We start from the raw sequence: 18,495 nt of genomic DNA, 5'->3' as shown, positions 1-18,495 counted from the left end.
ATGGCACAGTGGCTGCGTTTGATGGCATGGCACGGTGGTGACAATTGATAGCACAGTGGCTGCGTTTGATGGCATGGCACAGTGGCTGCGTGTGATGGCATGGCACAGTGGTGACAATTGATGGCACAGTGGCTGCGTTTGATGGCATGGCACAGTGGCTGCCTTTGATGGCATGGCACAGCGACTGCGTTTGATGGCATGGCACAGTGGTGACAATTGATGGCACAGTGGCTGCGTTTGATGGCATGGCACAGTGGTGACAATTGATGGGCACAGTGGCTGCATTTGATGGGCACAGTGGCTGCATTTGATGGGCACAGTTGCTGCATTTGATGGGCACAGGGAGGCTGCAATTGTTTTTTTTTTCCGTTTGCGCCCCCCACTGGATCAGATCCAGGAGGCTGCCTTTGATGGCATGGCACAGCGACTGCGTTTGATGGCATGGCACAGTGGTGACAATTGATGGCACAGTGGCTGAGTTTGATGGCATGGCACAGTGGTGACAATTGATGGCACAGTGGCTGTGTTTGATGGCATGGCACAGTGACTGCGTTTAATGGCATGGCACAGTGGTGACAATTGATGGCACAGTGGCTGCGTTTTAATGCATGGCACAGTGGCTGTGTTTGATGGCATGGCACAGTGGTGACAATTGATGGCACAGTGGCTGCATTTGATGGCATGGCACAGTGGCTGCGTGTGATGGCATGGCACAGTGGTGACAATTGATGGCACAGTGGCTGCGTTTGATGGCATGGCACAGTGGCTGCCTTTGATGGCATGGCACAGTGACTGCGTTTGATGGCATGGCACAGTGGTGACAATTGATGGCACAGTGGCTGCGTTTGATGGCATGGCACGGTGGTGACAATTGATAGCACAGTGGCTGCGTTTGATGGCATGGCACAGTGGCTGCGTGTGATGGCATGGCACAGTGGTGACAATTGATGGCACAGTGGCTGCGTTTGATGGCATGGCACAGTGGCTGCCTTTGATGGCATGGCACAGCGACTGCCTTTGATGGCATGGCACAGTGGTGACAATTGATGGCACAGTGGCTGCGTTTGATGGCATGGCACAGTGGTGACAATTGATGGGCACAGTGGCTGCATTTGATGGGCACAGTGGCTGCATTTGATGGGCACAGTTGCTGCATTTGATGGGCACAGGGAGGCTGCAATTGTTTTTTTTTTTCCGTTTGCGCCCCCCACTGGATCAGATCCAGGAGGCGGGACTTTGACAGGACTTTGACACCCAAAAAAGGGTGGGCTTGGGGCACAGTGTACCACCCACACCACCTTGCCCTTTTGCGATCTGCCGCAGACGTCAATGCAAAATTAACAACACCCCAAACGCAGGTTGCAAAGATTATTGGATGGTGGGGGGGGGGGGTTACACCATGTTTTACCGCACCCGGTGACACCAACCCTAGTGACATCACTGCTTCCCCCCCCCCCTTCATTCTGGGTTCAGTCTGTTTGGTTGCTTGAATGTCCTCACAATGATGACATCACTCCTGCGCAAAGTGACGCTGTGAATTGACGCTAAGCTGTGCATGCGTGGCTCAGTATACCTCACCACTGACAGGCAGGGAGAATCCCTTATAACAGGAGAGGCCAATCTTCTATCTTCCAAATCCAACCTGCCAGCGTTGTTTGATTTTTAGGTTCAATTCCTCTTTAAGAGAACTGGTGATTGCGGATGAAAAGCGATCCACACAGCAGACATGAATGAAGAGTGAGAAAAGAAGGATGAAAGTTCCGGGGACATCCTGTGTGTGTATGGGGAGCTGTCACTGTCCTCCAAGTGACAGCCAGGACACCCTCCATGCAGTCGGAGGAGTGCAGACACTGGCTGGCTGTGGGGTGGGCGGTGTTTCCTCCTGTCCTGCTCTCACCCCAGTCTCATCACAAAGGGCTGCGGCCGGGAGGGAGGAAGCCATGCTCCGGGACTCCGGCTACAATGGAGATCAATGATTCCACCAGTGTGGTCCTTACAGGGTACCATTCATACACCCCACCCCGGACCATGGCGGAGGAGAACCTACTCACCTCTATCAGGTAAGTCCTTCTAGAAGAGAGAGAGAGCACCGCTCACTATGGGATCCTTGCGGAGATCTGCGCTCATTGGGAACACTTTATCCATCCTGGACACATAGATTGTCAGCTCTTGTGCTGTCTTCACAGACACATGGAGGTCAGTAAGGATCAGACGGTCATCTGTCTGGGGCCTCGGAGTCCAGGGGGGCCTTGGGGATGTTCTGCATTTCAGCGATCTTCATACAAAGTAGACTTTTCTAAAGTTTTACTTCTCTCTGGCAGCCTTTCAATTGCTTCTATACAGCTACATTCACACTGGTCTGCATGGAAAAATCTGCGTTTTACTGCGCACTCAGCGTTTTACTGCGCATTCAGCGTTTTACTGCGCATTCAGCGTTTTACTGCGCATTCAGCGTTTTACTGCATACTCAGCGTTTTACTGCATACTCAGCGTTTTACTGCGCATTCAGCGTTTTACTGCATACTCAGCGTTTTACTGCGCATTCAGCTTTTACTGGGTGTTCAGCGTTTTACTGCGCATTCAGCGTTTTACTGCATACTCAGCGTTTTACTGCGCATTCAGCATTTACTGGGTGCTCAGCATTTTACTGTGCATTCAGTGTTTTACTGCATACTCAGCGTTTTACTGCGCATTCAGCGTTTTACTACATACTCAGCGTTTTACTGCGCATTCAGCGTTTTACTGCATACTCAGCGTTTTACTGCGCATTCAGCGTTTTACTGCATACTCAGCGTTTTACTGCGCATTCAGCCTTTTACTGCATAGTCAGCGTTTTACTGCGCATTCAGCATTTTACTGCATACTCAGCGTTTTACTGCGCATTCAGCATTTTACTGGGTGCTCAGCATTTTACTGCGCATTCAGCATTTTACTGCGCATTCAGCATTTTACTGGGTGCTTAGAATTTTACTGCGCATTCAGCGTTTTACTGCGCATTCAGCATTTTACTGGGTGCTCAGCATTTTTTCTGTGCATTCAGCGTTTTACTGCGCATTCAGCATTTTACTGGGTACTCAGCGTTTTACTGCATACTCAGCGTTTTACTGCGCATTCAGCATTTTACTGGGTACTCAGCGTTTTACTGCATACTCAGCGTTTTACTGCGCATTCAGCATTTTACTGGGTACTCAGCGTTTTACTGGGTTCTCAGCGTTTTACTGCGCATGCAGTGTTTTACTGCGTACTTAGCGTTTTACTGCATACTCAGCGTTTTACTGCGCACGCAGCATTTTACTGGGTTAGTAACGTTTTACTGCGCATGCAGCGTTTTACTGCATACTCAGCGTTTTACTGCGCATTCAGCGTTTTACTGGATACTCAGCGTTTTACTGGGGGTACTCAGCGTTTTACTGGGTTCTCAGCGTTTTACTGCGCTTTCAGCGTTTTACTGGATACTCAGCGTTTTACTGGGGGTACTCAGCATTTTACTGGGGGTACTCAGCGTTTTACTGGGTTCTCAGCGTTTTACTGCGCATGCAGTGTTTTACTGGGTACTCAGCGTTTTAATGCGTACTTAGCGTTTTACTGCATACTCAGCGTTTTACTGCGCATGCAGCATTTTACTGGTTACGTAACGTTTTACTGCGCATGCAGCGTTTTACTGGGTACTCAGTGTTTTACTGCATACTCAGCGTTTTACTGGGTACTCAGCGTTTTACTGGGGGTACTCAGCGTTTTACTGGGTTCTCAGCGTTCTACTGCGCATGCAGTGTTTTACTGGGTTCTCAGCGTTTTACTGAGCATGCCGCGTTTTACTGCATACTCAACATTTTACTGAGCATGCAGCGTTTTACTGGGTACTTAGCATTTTATTGTGCATGCCGCGTTTTACTGCGTACTCAGCGTTTTACTGCGCATGAAGCGTTTTACTGCATACTCAGCATTTTAATGCGCATGCATCTTTTTTACTGCATTCTCAGCGTTTTACTGCGCATGAAGCGTTTTAGTGCGTACTCAGCATTTTACTGTGCATGCATCTTTTTTACTGCGTACTCAGGCACCCAATTGAAGCCTAATGGCCCGTGCACAACGATCAGAAAACCACGTTCTGATCGATATATGATAATCTTGATCCTTAGTACACATCTTTCGAGAGTCGATCATGAAAATGTATGCAAAATTATCCAACGGAACAAGTACAAAAATGTTTCTCGAACATAACCAGGTTGTACAATTTTTGTTTTAATCAGTACAGATGTCCATCGAAAATACAATACATTATAACACATGACATCACTTCCCAATTTTTATTCTGTCATATGAGAATTTTGGGGGGATTTGTCGCACGGGGTGAGAGACAGATTTCTATGGGTGTCTGTGACATTATGCATTCCAGGAACTGTGTTTTAAATCCTGCACAAACGTTATACTGATTCTAGTCGGAAAGAAAATATTTGTGTTTGCTGACCTTGTATAGATAACAAAGTACTCATGATTGTTTGAATGGATCAGCAGTCTTTAAGGCACCTTCACACCACAACTCATCCGTTAACGCACGCGTGTTACATTGCATTTATTCTAATGTGTTGTAAGGCGTTTTTTATTCTTGCCTTGCAGTACGTTGCGTTTATGTGCGTTTTTGAGAGTTTGTGTGCATTTGAACAGGACACTGTAGGTGTGCGCAGCCTATTGCATTAGGGTGTGCACCCCAGACACATGCACATGCGCAGTAGAGCAGCGGATGGTGTCAGTTAGGATGATATTGCAGCAGTTGTTTTTTTTTTTGTTATTATTTATTACAATTTTATTTATTTTTCTTATTTTTTATAATATATATATTTTATTTTTTTACAATTTGTTAGGAGCCCCATTGAGGGACTTTGGGGAAAAAAGCAGAGCTAGGGACTGAGGACAGAGATTCCTCAATCCCCTTCTCTGTAGCAGCAGGGGAATCTGCGTCACGATTAGGGTGTGCCCAGGCACATCCAGCACACCCTGTGCACACACATAGATTACAATTGTTTTCTAGGTCCCCCGATGATGACCTGCGTGTGTCCCATACAGAGAGGGCACCGCACAAAGCGAGAATGAGCCCTTTGGCTAGGTTCACACTTTGGCTGCTTGAAGCATTTTTTTTTTAACTCTCTTTCTTGAGCTTGAGCATTTCGTTTTTAGCCAATGGAAAGTTAGTTCCTGAAAAAAGTAGTGCATGCTGTACTTTTTTTTTTTTTTCAGCGCTGGGCAAATGCAACATAAGGGCGCTGGTGTGTTGCATTCATAAGCCCTGGTTCACGCCAGTGCAGCTTTGAAGTCATGCTACTCCAAAGTAGAGCTGCACGATTAATCGTCAAGAATAATTATCGCAATTTTTTCCCGTTGCGATCTTGACAAAGTATTTCCCGATCTTTCGTATGCAGAGAATTCTCTCTGCTCTCAGCTGTCAAAAGAAAGGAAGAAAAATTCTGGGCATTCTGCTAAGTATCACAACATTCTTTATCAGTGGAACATTAAGTCTAAACATTGTAACAATTTGTCTTTTACATCAAAGGAATTGACTTCTGTATGTAAATTAGGAAAGTTTAACCACTTAAACACTAAGGGCCAGATTCACAACCGAGATACGATGGCGTATCTCCAGATAGGCCGCCGTGTCTCTGAGTTGCGCCGTCATATCTATGCGCCTGATTCTTAGAATCAGTTACGCATAGATTTCCCTTAGATCCGACAGGCTTAACTGTCTTACACCGTCGTATCGTAAATGCATATTTACGCTGGCCGCTAGGTGGCGCTTCCGTCAAATTCCACGTCGAGTATGCAAATTAGCTAGATACGCAAATTCACGAACGTACGCCCAGCCGACGCAGTACATTTACGCCGTTTACGTTAGGCTTTTCCCGGCGTATAGTTACCCCTGCTATATGGTGGTGTAAGTGCGGCGTACCAATGTTAAGTATAGCCGTCGTTCCCGCAATGAAATTTGAAAATGTTACGTCGTTTGCGTAACTCGTCCGTGAATAGTGCTGGACGTAATTTACGTTCACGTCAAAACCAATACGTCCTTGCGGCGTATTAGGAGCAATGCACACTGGGAGATTTCCACGGACAGCGCATGCGCCGTTCGTGAAAAACGCCAATCACGTCGGGTCACACAACATTTACATAAAACACGCCCCCCTGTTCCAAATTTGAATTAGGCGGGCTTACGCCGGCCGATTTACGCTACGCCGCCGCAACTTACGGAGCAAGTGCTTTGAGAATACAGCACTTGCCCGTCTAAGTTGCGGAGGCGTAACGTAAATCGGATACGTTACGCCGCCGCAAAGATACGCGGATGTACCAGAATCTAACCAGAAACCTTTTTTTGACATTTGATGTTTTCAAATAAAATCTTTTTTTTTTTTTGCTACAAAATTACTTAGAACCCCCAAACATTGGGCCAGATCCTCAAAAGGGATACACCGGCGTATCTACTGATACGCCGTCGTATCCCTGTTTCTATCTTTGGAACTGATCCACAGAATCAGTTTCCAAAAGATAGACAGAAGATCCGACATGTGTAAGGGACTTACACTGCCGGATCTTAGGATGCAGTACCGCATCCGCCGCTGTTGGCATTTCGCGTCGAAATGGCGCTTCGGGTATGCAAATTAGCACTTACGGAGATCCACAAAGCTTTTACGCTTCGTTTTTTACCTCCGTAAGTATTAAGTTGCATGTGTAAAATTAGGGCTGCTTTTACAAAGTGTAAACTGTTTACACCTTGTAAAAGTAGACCCTTCTTACCCGCGACGCTGTTATTTTTTTTTTTTTTTTTATTTTTTTTCCCGCCGTATCTTTTTTTTTTCCCGACGCAACTTTTTTGACCTGGCGCAATTCACGAAGCTCGGCGTAACGTCATTTCGCGCTATGCACGTCGGGAAAATGACGTCACGAGCATGCGCAGTACGTCCGGCGCGGGAGCGCGCCTAATTTAAATGGGACTCGCCACCATTTGAATAGGAACGCCTTGCGCCGGACGGATTTAAGTTACACAGCCGAAAATTTCTAGGTAAGTGCTTTGTGGATCGGGCACTTAGGTAGAAATTTTGCGCCAGTGTAGAAATTTTGCGGCAGTGTAACTTAAATCAGAATATTTAAGTTACGGCGGCTCTTTGTGGATCTGGCCCATTGTGTGTATGTATATATATATATATATATATATATATATATTTTTTTTTAGTCGAGACCCTAGAGAATAAAATGGTGGTTGTTCCAATATTTTATGTCACACTGTATTTGCGCAACAGTCTTTCAAATGCAATTTTTTGGAAAAAAAAATACTTTAATAATAAAAAATAATAATAATAACCAGTAAAATTAGCCCACATTTTTTTTTTTTTTGTATAATGTGAAAAATTTTACGAATCGTGATCTTTATTCTAAGGAAAAAAAAAATTCTCATTTTGGCCAGAATCGTGCAGCTCTACTCCAAAGCCGACTGTTCAGTGCGATTTTAATTGTGGCTTGCTGGAGAAAAAAGAGCTGGGAGATCATTTCGAAGTACTATCTCGGTACCAACGTGGATAAGTAAAGCAGTTGCCCAAACTCTTGTGGCGATAGAAATTCTGTAGAATGATGATAGTAAGTATGTTGAGGTTTTAGGAGCGCTCAGAGCTGAAAACATTTAAAATAATGATGGTATGGCAGAGAGTCATATTTTCCAGTACCGTGCTGACTGTGCCACTAATCCCATAGAGGAAAGCTGCCAACTCTTAACTTTTAGCTTCATTTAGTCTTGAAAAGATGTAATTTAGAACAATATGCTGCACTGCAAATCTCAGATATCCCTAATTAGAAAGCTGTCAGTAGGGCACCAGTTCTGGTGTCCCTGGTGACAACCAGGGACTTCCTCTCACTTCCTGTTTTGGCTATGGGACAGGAAGTGAAGGGAAATCTCCCCAATGGGGAAAAAAATGGAAAGGGATTATAATCCTCCCCTACACTTTTCAATATATAAAGAATGTGGCTTTAGTCTGTTTTTTTATTTTTTTTATTATTATTATTTTGTTTTATTTCTACTTCAAGTTTTTCCCTGCTAACTAATGCAAGCTGCACTCAATGACCCAATCAGGTTAAAGCAGGCAATACACTAAACAATCTGATTGTACACTGTTTCTATAATCTGCTTTAGGCTCACCACACACACTACAATCTGATTGTACACTCTTTCTATAATCTGCTTTAGGCTCACCACACACATTACAATCTGATTGTACAATCTCCTTTAGATCTACCAACAACTATTAGCTAGATTCAGGTAGAGTTAGGTCAACTTATCAGTAGATACGCCGACCTAACTTAGAATCTGCGCCGACCTATGTTTAAGTGTATTCTCAAACAGAGATACGCTTAAACATATCTAAGATACGACGGCTTGCGCCATCCTATCTTAGGTTGCAATATTTCGGATGGCCGCTAGGTGGCGCTTCCTTTGCGGTCGGCGTAGAATATGTAAATCAGTAGATACGCCTATTCACGAACGTACGCCCGGCCGCCGCAGTACATTTACGCCGTTTACGTAACGCATTAGCAGGCTTAAAGTTATTCCATCAAATAGTTGGAATAGTAATGTTAAAGTATGGCCGCTGTTCCCGCTTCGAAATTCGAAATTTTTACGTCGTTTGCGTAAGCCGTCCGCTAAAAGGGATTTACGTAGTTTACGTCCACGTCGAAATCAATAGGCTCGTGCGGCGGACTTAGCCGCAATGCTCACTGGGAAATGTAGGCGCCCGGCGCATGCGCAGTTCGACAAAAACGTCAATCACGTCGGGTCAAGCCTCATTATCATAAAACACGCCCCCTCAGACAAATTTGAATTAGGTGCCCTTACGCCCGCCCGCTTTAGGCTACGCTGCCGTAACTTAGCAGGCAAGTACTTTGAGAATCAAGTACTTGCCTCGCTAACTTACGGCAGCGTAGCCTGAACACGCTAAGATACGCCGCCGCAAAGTTGCGGCCATCTCTCTGAATCTAGCCATATGTATGTATGTAATGGTGGTCATACATACTTAGATAAATGATTGATTTATTTTCCAATCGATCTCTTCCAATAGGAATAACCAATCTATAGTAGACATCCCATTCTATCGATATGCCACAGATGGGGAAATGGGTTTGGATTGACAGATAGGCCCTCGTTCCTGCAATCCGATTTTGACAGAATGACTTTCACGCGATTCTACGTGTCATATAAGACAGATCATTTACTTGAATGTGCTGCCTTCTGCACGTTTGTCGCCCGAAAATTATCTGCCCCTTTTCAGGCGACAAACTTCACGCGATTTTTAAAGATGTGGCTTGCTGTGATTGCTGTACGATCCTGGTGCTCTACAATTGCGGAAGAATCGTATCGTGTTTGGGATGGCATTGAAGGATAATGGTACTCACAAGCACACCACGCATTGTGCTGCGATTGGCATGCGATTTGGAATCACGGGCAGAACTGTATGGCCACCATATGCCTGTTTGGATACAAATTGGATGGTTTATGTAGGTCCTCATTATGCACAATTTGAGTCGACTCTCCAAAGATTGTATGGTCAGCTGTAATGTGTATGCAGTGCCGATCCTGACCTCCCTGGGGCCCTAAGCAAAATGACATGGCACATTAAAAATGAGAAGCGGGGGTCGCTGACGACAGTGACATTAAAGAAAGTTGAGAAGCGGGGGGAGGGGGTGTTCTGCTGTCGGAAATTACATCTTACATTAAATTGAGAAGCAGGGGGTGTTGACTTCTTACCTCTTCTCCCATGCAGCCAGCGAGTTGAGAAGCGGGGTGAGGGGGCGAAAATGACTTCTCACCAGGCGGGGCCTCTAGTAATTTGGGGGGCCCTTCGCAGCTTTGCGGGGCCGTAAGCGGCTTGCATAGTGAGCCTATAGCGCGGATCGGCCCTGTGTGTATGGTGACCCTAAAGCTGCGTACACACGATCATTTTTCGGGTTGTAAAAAACAACGTTTTTCAGGCTCTAGAAAAAACGTCATCATTAAAACGGCCTTGCCTACACACGATCATTACACGTACGACGGCACTATAAAGGGGAAGTTCTATTCGGATGACGCCACCCTTGGGGCTGCTTTAGCTGATTTTGTGTTAGTAAAAGACGATTCGCGCTTTTCTGTCTGTTACAGCGTGATGAATGTGCTTACTCCATTATGAACAGTAGTTTTACCAGAACGATCGCTCCCGTCTCATAACTTGCTTCTGAGCATGCGCAGGTTTTTCACGTCGTTAAAGCCCACACACGATCATTTTTTACAACCCGGAAAACGACATAGTTTAAAACAAGGGGAATGCATGAATCAGTGTTCTTACTTTGCAGAGACACAGGATCCATGCCTTTCTCAGGCCTCATTAAGGCCCCATGCACACGAGAAGCAAATGCAAGCACATGTAAACTCAAGTTTTCAAAGGCAAAAACCGGCGTTTAAAACGCCCGTTTTTGCCGTGAATTTCGCTGGCGTTTAGCGGCGTTTTACCGCGTTTGCGGCTATCAGCGTTCATAACAAAGACATTGTAGACCCTCCCAAAGCTTTGAAACGCAAAAACGTTTGCGTCTGAACCCAAAATTTTGCGTCTGAAAAAACGAGCCTAAACCCAACTGCTTTAAAACGCAAAAAATGTGAATGTGTGCTTGGACACATAGGATAACATTAAATGTGTTCAGGGGCAGTTGAAAAAAATGCCCAAATGCCTTTGAACTCGAGTTTACCAGCGTCTCGTGTGCATGGGGCCTAACACTGCTGCTGGTAAACAGATGTTTAGGAGCAGTTGGGCATTTTTTTTCAGCTGCCCCTGAACTCTCCTCTATGTTATCTTATCAGTACATGTACACAGGGTTGTTTATAGTCATTTCTAGACAGTTGAGTTTAGAAGCATTTTTTGGAAAGCAAAAAAAATGCATTCAGGATGGATGTTCAGTGGCATTTGAAACTCAAAATGCCTGTAACAGCTTGTAAACGCGTGTAAACATGGAAACTCGTGTTTAGACACGTTTTGTTTACAGGCGTTTTACATTTTTGACTATTTGAAAAAAAATATATTCTAAACGCAAACGTGGCTAAACGCAGCTAAACGTGGCATGTAAACACGGGAAAATGGAAGTTTTTAAACATCAGTTAATATCTGTCAAGTTGAATAGTTCAGGAGAGGTTGAAAAAACCTCCCGTGTACATTAAGCCTTACTGACAGAACGGCAATCTGCCTGTGTACCGAACGATCAGTGGGTGCCAGTGGACATCAAGTCCACGGCACCCGCTGATCGGTTTCCGCTGTGTAGAATCACAGTGGGAGCGAGCTACTGCCAGCTGCACACTCGCTCCCGCTACCCAAAGGGGCAACTCACCTATACTTAAGGCCCCTTTCACACTGAGGAGTTTTTCAGGCGGTTTAGCGCAAAAAAAATAGCGCCTAAATACTGCCTTAAAAACTCCTGCCTTGAGGTCTCAATGTGAAAGCCTGAGTTCTTTCACACTGAGGCGATGTGCTGGCGGGACCGCTCCAAAAGTCCTGCCAGCAGCATCTTTGGAGCGGTGAGAAGAGCGGTTTGTTTACCCCTCCTTCACCGCTCCTTCCCATTGGGACACCGCGGTAATACCGCCCGCAATGCGCCTCTGCAGCAGTATTAACCCTTTTCCGGCCGTTAGCAGGGGTTAATACCACACCGCTAGCGGCCGAATACAGCCGCGGAATTCAGACGGTAAATTCAGACACTAAAAATAGCGGCGCTATACCACCACCGCACATCCCGCCCCAGTGTGAAAGGGGCCTTAGTGATCCTGCACAGCGTGGCCACCCTGTAGCAGTAAAACTGCTATAGGGCAGTCGGAAACTGGCTAATTGGAAGATAAATCTAAACAACTCATTCAATTTCTACCAAATCAGGCATGGAGGCCATTGCACTACGTATTTGATGGTAGCTCTACGGGAGATTGTATAGTGCATGGCTAGCTTTAGATTTACCAAAACTATGTAGAAAAAGAACATGCCTATGGCCATTCAATCATTATCAAATGGGAAAGGCTGTTAGCAGGTCTAAAGAAGATTGTATTATCAGATTGCATAGTGCAGAGATATGCAATTAGCGGACCTTCCAGCTGTTGCAAAACTACAAGTCCCATCATGCCTTTGCTTCTGGATGTCATGCTTGTGGCTGTCAGTCTTGCTATGCCTCATGGCACTTGTAGTTCTGTAACAGCTGGAGGTCCGCTAATTGCATATCCCTGGTATAGTGTATGGTCATCTTTAGGGGTGTATGTTGCCCCTCCCCCTCTACTTGGTAGAAATCATTGCCCTGCCTTCCCAGGCCTGTGAAATGGGTATAGTACTAAAGGTTTGCAGAGCACTAGACGTATCTTTCCTGCACTAAAGCAGATCTTGTTCCAGACCGGAGTTAACAGGAAATGTAGCAGTGATTAGCAGAGACACACAATGCCCTCCACTTCTGCTTTGTGTCTGCAGGATGGGAGTCATTACTTTGTTGTTGTCTGACCAAGTCACTGTTTATGTTTTGCCTGTTTGTGCTTATCCAGCTCAGATGGTGTTTGGCCTGGAAATAGTTGTGACTCACAAATATTGAATGTTAACACTTTTATGAATAACATATTTTAGGATACTTTTGGAATGAGGCAAAAAAAAATAAAAAAATCAAGCCATTGAATGGTGACCACAGGACTGTCTCCAGTTTCTAATGTTAACACGTAGCAGCTGTCCCGAAGTAATGGCTGGAACTCGCCATATGTGCCGCTAGCAGTCAACGTCCATGCTCCACGAAGAGTTTATTAGCTCAGCATGTGGCCTTCTGGAATGTGAAACATACGTAGGGAATTACACGATATTTCATCAAACTCTTTTGGAAATAGACTAAGCCACGTCTCTAAGTTTCCTTCGCTGCCCCTAGGCTCAGTGGCGGGGGGGATTCTTTATTTATACTGGAAGATGAAGTCAAATATGAGTGGAGTAAATAGGATCAGGGGAGCGAGATGGGGGGACGGCAAGGAAGCTATGAGTTTAGGATTTACATTGGCGTATAGTTTTATGTTGTCTAGTAAAAAAATGCAAGGAGTTGTTGGTCTAGAAATCAGTGCAATAACAATGGTAATTCATTGTCCAATGAGCAGACAGGTGACACTGGAATCTATAAAGCAGAGCTAGGGAATCATGGTGTCACATGCCTGGCCAAGAAGTGTAGCAATCATGTGTGAATTCCAAGACTGGTGGAACAGAAATTCAAAACCCATGACTAGGAAAACACATATATTTATTTTATTCATTTATTACAGGTACTTATACAGCACCATCAATTTACGCAGCGCTTTACACATTTACTGTACGTTCACATCAGCCCCTACCCTCAAGGAGCTTACAATCTAAGGTCCCTAACTCACCTTCATTCATACACATACCAGGGCCAATTTAGCCAGGAACCAATTAACCTACCATATATGTATTAGAGAGGAGACCCCGGGTTATATGCTGCTACCTTCAGATGATTGGACGTGGTAAAACTTTTGAACACCCCCCCTTCAACGTACCCACCCCATTCCATGAGTCCTCAGTTTTTCACCAGTGGCCTGTAGATGATGGACCTCTTTTACCTAGATGTTTTTATGCTTAAAATTGTGTCCACAAGTTTCACAAGATCATTAAAGGGGTTGTAAAGGTAAAAGTTTTTTCACCTTAATGCATCCTATGCATTAAGGTGAAAAAAACATCCAACGGTACCGACCCCCCCCCCGAACCCCCGTTATACTTACCTGACCCCTCGAAAGTCCTGCGCGCGACCACGTGATCCTCTTCGGTTCCCAGCCTGGCCATTGAATGGCTAGGCTGGACGGATTGATAGCAGCGCAGCCATTGGCTGGTGCTGCTGTCAATCACAGCGGATGACGCGGCGCACCGGGGGCGGGGCCGAGGGATACAGGCGGCGGCTATGCCCGCTGCTGTATCACGGGAGCGCGCTCGCAAAAGCATGGTGGAAAGCTTTTGCGAGGAGGAGCCGAGACAGCCGCCGAGGGACCCCGCCGAGGGACCCCAGAAGACAGGGTTACGGGTTGTCTGTATGCAATTACCACGTGAAAAAAAACCCTGCATGCTCAGAATCAAGCAGAAGAGCCGAACTACCTGTTGAACTTCATTGATCTCGACTCGTTGTACGTCACCGCGTTCTTGGCGTTCGGAATTTCACACAAGATTTGAGTGACCGTGTGTATGTAACACAATTTTGAGCCGTTTTCCTGCTGAAAAAAAAAACACGGTTTTCCTATCGGAAAAACTGATCGTGTGTACAGGGCATTAGGCATCAGTAGACATGGAGGCCTACCTCCATATTCCCATTACCCACCCATGTATTTACTTTCTGCAGTTTGCCTCACTGCTGTCTGGCCTATATCTGTACCCAGAGTATTCACAAAGGTGTTTGCACCCCCTACTCACAATCTTAAAGGGGTTGTAAGGGTAAAAAAAGAATTCCCTAAATAGCTTCCTTTACCCTAGTGCAGTCCTCCTTCACTTACCTCATCCTTCCATTTTGCTTTTGAATGTCCTTATTTCTTCTGAGAAATCCTCACTTCCTGTTCTTCTGTCTGTAACTACACACCGTAATGCAAGGCTTTCTCCCTGGTGTGGAGAAAGCCTCTTGAGGGGGGAGGGGTCGAGCAGGCAAGTCAGGACACTCTCTATTTTGCAGATAGAGAAAGGAGCTGTGTGTTAGTGGGCGTCCTGACACTCCTGCTCGCCCCCTCAAGAGTCTTCCTCCACACCAGGGAGAAAGCTTTGCATTACTGTGTGGAGTTACAGACAGAAGAACAGGAAGTGAGGATTTCTCTGAAGAAATAAGGACATTTAAAAGCAAAATGGAAGGATGAGGTAAGTGAAGGAGGACTGCACTAAGGTAAAGGAAGCTATTTAGGGATTTTTTTTTACCTTTACAACCCCTTTAAGAATTTAGGTACCAGGTACCTAGACAACCTTCTTCTAAAGGATTCATTGACCTCACAACTGTCTGAAAATGTCCAAAGGACGATCCAGATTCTTCAGGATTTTGGTTGGGTAGTCAACTTCCAAAAGTTTTCTCTCCAGCTTTCCCTTCGGTTGGAATATCTTAACCTCATCCTAGAGATGACCAAGGCAAAGGATTTCCTTCCAGCGTACAAGTTTCTCTCTCTAAGGTCTTATGCTCGAACCTTAAAAAGTAATTAAACCCACATCATCAAAAGCTATCAATAAATGCTGTATTACATGATGTTCATACTCACTCATTCACTATTAGATTCTTTTCTGTATTCTGAAAAAAAAAAAAAAACTGGTTGATCCTGCTGTTCTCTATCTCCCCCTCCTGTCCATGTCCCTGCTGCAGTTGGGGATTTTGCAGAGCGGTGTTGGCATTTGAACATGTGACCAACAGCAGAGAACTAGAAACTCCTGCTGCCACTGTGACAGGCTGAGAAAGAGCTGGGTCATGTGACAGCTTTATAGCGATTAGGAAAAAGGTACTTTTGATATTTTTTTGTTTTTCGTTTTTTTTTTTATAATTGCAGTGCCATATATACAAAAAGAGAAGGGACAATGTAAATTAAACAGCGTGTGTTTAGTATAAATTTGAGATCCAAAAGACATCGCTCAGTGCTTTTTTTTTCAGGATCGTGTGTATGCAAGGCCGGCTTGAGAGGAATCACGTTGAGAAAAACTTAGGGGCAGATCCACAAAAGAATTACGCCGGCGTATTGATACGCCGGCGTAATTTTAAATTTCCCACGTCGTATCTTTGTTTTGTATCTGCAAAACAAGATACGACTGCATCTCGGGTCGATCCGACAGGCGTATGCCTTAGTACGCCGTCGGATCTTAGGTGCATTTTTTCCGCCGGCCGCTAGGTAGCGTTTCAGTCGAATTACGTGTCGAGTATGCAAATTAGCTAGTTACGGCGATCCACGAACGCACGTCTGGCCGGCGCATTTTTTTGCGTTGTTTGCGTTCGGCTTTTTCCGGCGTATAGTTAAAGAGGGAGTTCACCCTAAAAATTATTTTTAACCTTAGATTGATGCTCATTTTGTCTAGGGGAATCGGCTAGTTTTTTTAAAATCAAAGCTGTACTTACCGTTTCAGAGAGCAATCTTTGCCGCTTCCGTGTATGGTCTTCGGGACTGGGCATTCCTATTTTGATTGACAGTCTTCCAACAGGCTTCCGATGGTCGCATCCATCGCGTCACGAGTAGCCGAAAGAAGCCGAACGTCGGTGCGGCTCTATACGGCGCCTGCGCAACGACGTTCGGCTACTTTTGGAAAATCGTGACGCGATAGATGCGACCGTCGGAAGACTGTCAATCAAAATAGGAACACCCAGTCCCGCAGCCCATACCCGGAAGCGGTGGAGAAGATCGCTCTCTAAAACAGTAAGTACAGCTTCGATTTAAAAAAAAAAAACTTGCCAATTCCCCTTGACAAAATGAGCATCAATCTAAGGTTAAAAATTCATATTTCCGGGTGAACCTCCACTTTAAACCTGCTATATGGTGGCGTACTCAATGTTAAGTATGGCCGTCGTTCCCGCGTCGAAATTTGAATTTTTTACGTTGTTTGCGTAAGTTGTTCGCGAATAGGGATTTGCGTAGAATGAAGTCACCGCCGGAAGCATTGGCTTGTTCCGGTTTAATTTCGAGCATGCGCACTGGGATACCCCCACGGACGGTGCATGCGCCGTTAAAAAAAAAAAACGTTTTTAGTTTGCGTCGGGTAACAACATATTTACATAAAACACGCCCCCATCACAGCCATTTGAATTCCACGCCCTTACGCCGCCAAAGATACACTACGCCGCCGTAACTTACGGCGCAAATTCTTTGAGGATTCGGAAAAAAAAAAAGTTGCGGCGGCGTAGTGTATCTTAGATACGCTGCGCCCGTCGGAGAGAAGCGCCGAGGTACGTGGATCTGCCCCTTCGTTTTTTTCCATGACATGAATAACGGACGTGTGTACGCGGCATAAGTTTTTCCTTTTTTTTTTTCGTTCAGAACACCCCCCCTCCCCCCACCAAAAAAAAAAAAAAACTAGCAGTGTATGGATGTTGAAAGTATATCAGAGGGTAAAAAGGCTTGACTCAAATTTCCACAACATCCCCGAGTAATGGAAGATGATTGTTTTCTCTCCAAGGCAGCACTGACCTCTGTCAAAACAGCAATTCAGCTTTTCCCAGTTAAGGGATTTTTGTATCAACTTTGTCGGATGTGTGAAAAGAATGAATCATTAATCTTTTAAAGCCCTTGTAAATGTAAAATATACAGTAAATTCAGCATATGAAAGTAAAACAAAATCCTTTTTTTAGTCTTTTGAAATGACTGTACATCATAGTATGGGGCTTTTTGGTTACTTTTGTATTATGCCACCAATATATAACTGATACATATATTATTCATTACTTGGGGGGGAACAGATCACAAAACTGTCTGTACATAATTAATAATCCTTTGGCAAGTAAAACAGTTCATATATATTTTATTTATTTCAAGGTTTTATTTAGTTGCTTGCTTGAAGCTTAAAGTGGAACGTCACTCGCTCAATCAGCATCGACTATTTTTAATCCTTATGGTGCTAGCATTAATAAATAGGAAAGTATATCATATTTACATTTTTTCAGTTACTTTCTGGTATCGGGCCTAGGCAAATGATGTCATACATCTCAGGAGTCTTTAGCAGGGAAGGAGGGGGTTTCTTAGCTTAGTACACCCTCCTTTCCACATGCCTGAGCTAAGGGCAGATGGATTCCAGGAGGCATGTGCTACATGAATCGTCTGGTCATGCTCATGATGGCCACAACCAGAAATGCTAGGGAGTGTTTTTCATTGTGATTGCTCAACAAAATAAAGTATGAGGACATGGATGGATGGGTGAGCTTTTGTAGCTAGATTCAGCAAGATTGCCTTAACTTTAAGGCGGCGTAGTTTAGCGTGTTTAGGCTACGCCGCCGTAAGTTAGCGAGGCAAGTACTTGATTCTCAAAGTACTTGCCTGCTAAGTTACGGCGGCGTAGCCTAAAGCGGGCGGGCGTAAGGGCGCCTAATTCAAATTTGTCTGAGGGGGCGTGTTTTATGATAATGAGGCTTGACCCGACGTGATTGACGTTTCTTTTATCTGCGCATGCGCTGGGCGCCTACATTTCCCAGTGTGCATTGCGGCTAAGTCCGCCGCACGGGCCTATTGATTTTGACGTGGACGTAAACAACGTAAATCCCTATTCGTGGACGACTTGAATGAATGAATGAATGAAAAACTTATATAGCGCGGCACATGCGAACTGAATCGCCTCGACACATGCGAACTGAATCGCAAACGACGTAAAAATTTCGAATTTCGAAGCGGGAACGATGGCCATACTTAACATTGACTATGCCTCCTAGGGGCAGCTTTATCTTTAGGCGGCCTATCTCTTAGGGAAACGATGTAAAATGTACTGCGTCGGCCGG

General features: G+C 45.0%; 1 protein-coding gene across 1 annotated transcript in view; it reads left to right on the top strand.

The window, feature by feature from the left end:
• Positions 1 to 1,857: 1,857 nt before the first annotated feature.
• Positions 1,858 to 18,495, top strand: part of ARHGAP28 (Rho GTPase activating protein 28) — a 182,934-nt gene continuing 166,296 nt past the window's right edge. The window contains exon 1 of the mRNA XM_040353993.1: positions 1,858 to 2,060. Within this exon, the coding sequence (XP_040209927.1) occupies positions 1,963 to 2,060 (98 nt within the window). The 5' untranslated portion in view covers positions 1,858 to 1,962. The remainder of the gene's footprint in view (positions 2,061 to 18,495) is intronic.

This window comes from Rana temporaria, chromosome 5 (genome assembly GCF_905171775.1).
Source record: "Rana temporaria chromosome 5, aRanTem1.1, whole genome shotgun sequence".
Classification (NCBI taxonomy): domain Eukaryota; kingdom Metazoa; phylum Chordata; class Amphibia; order Anura; family Ranidae; genus Rana; species Rana temporaria.
Note: the sequence above shows the minus strand (reverse complement) of the source record. Positions and strands in the feature narration are given on the sequence as shown.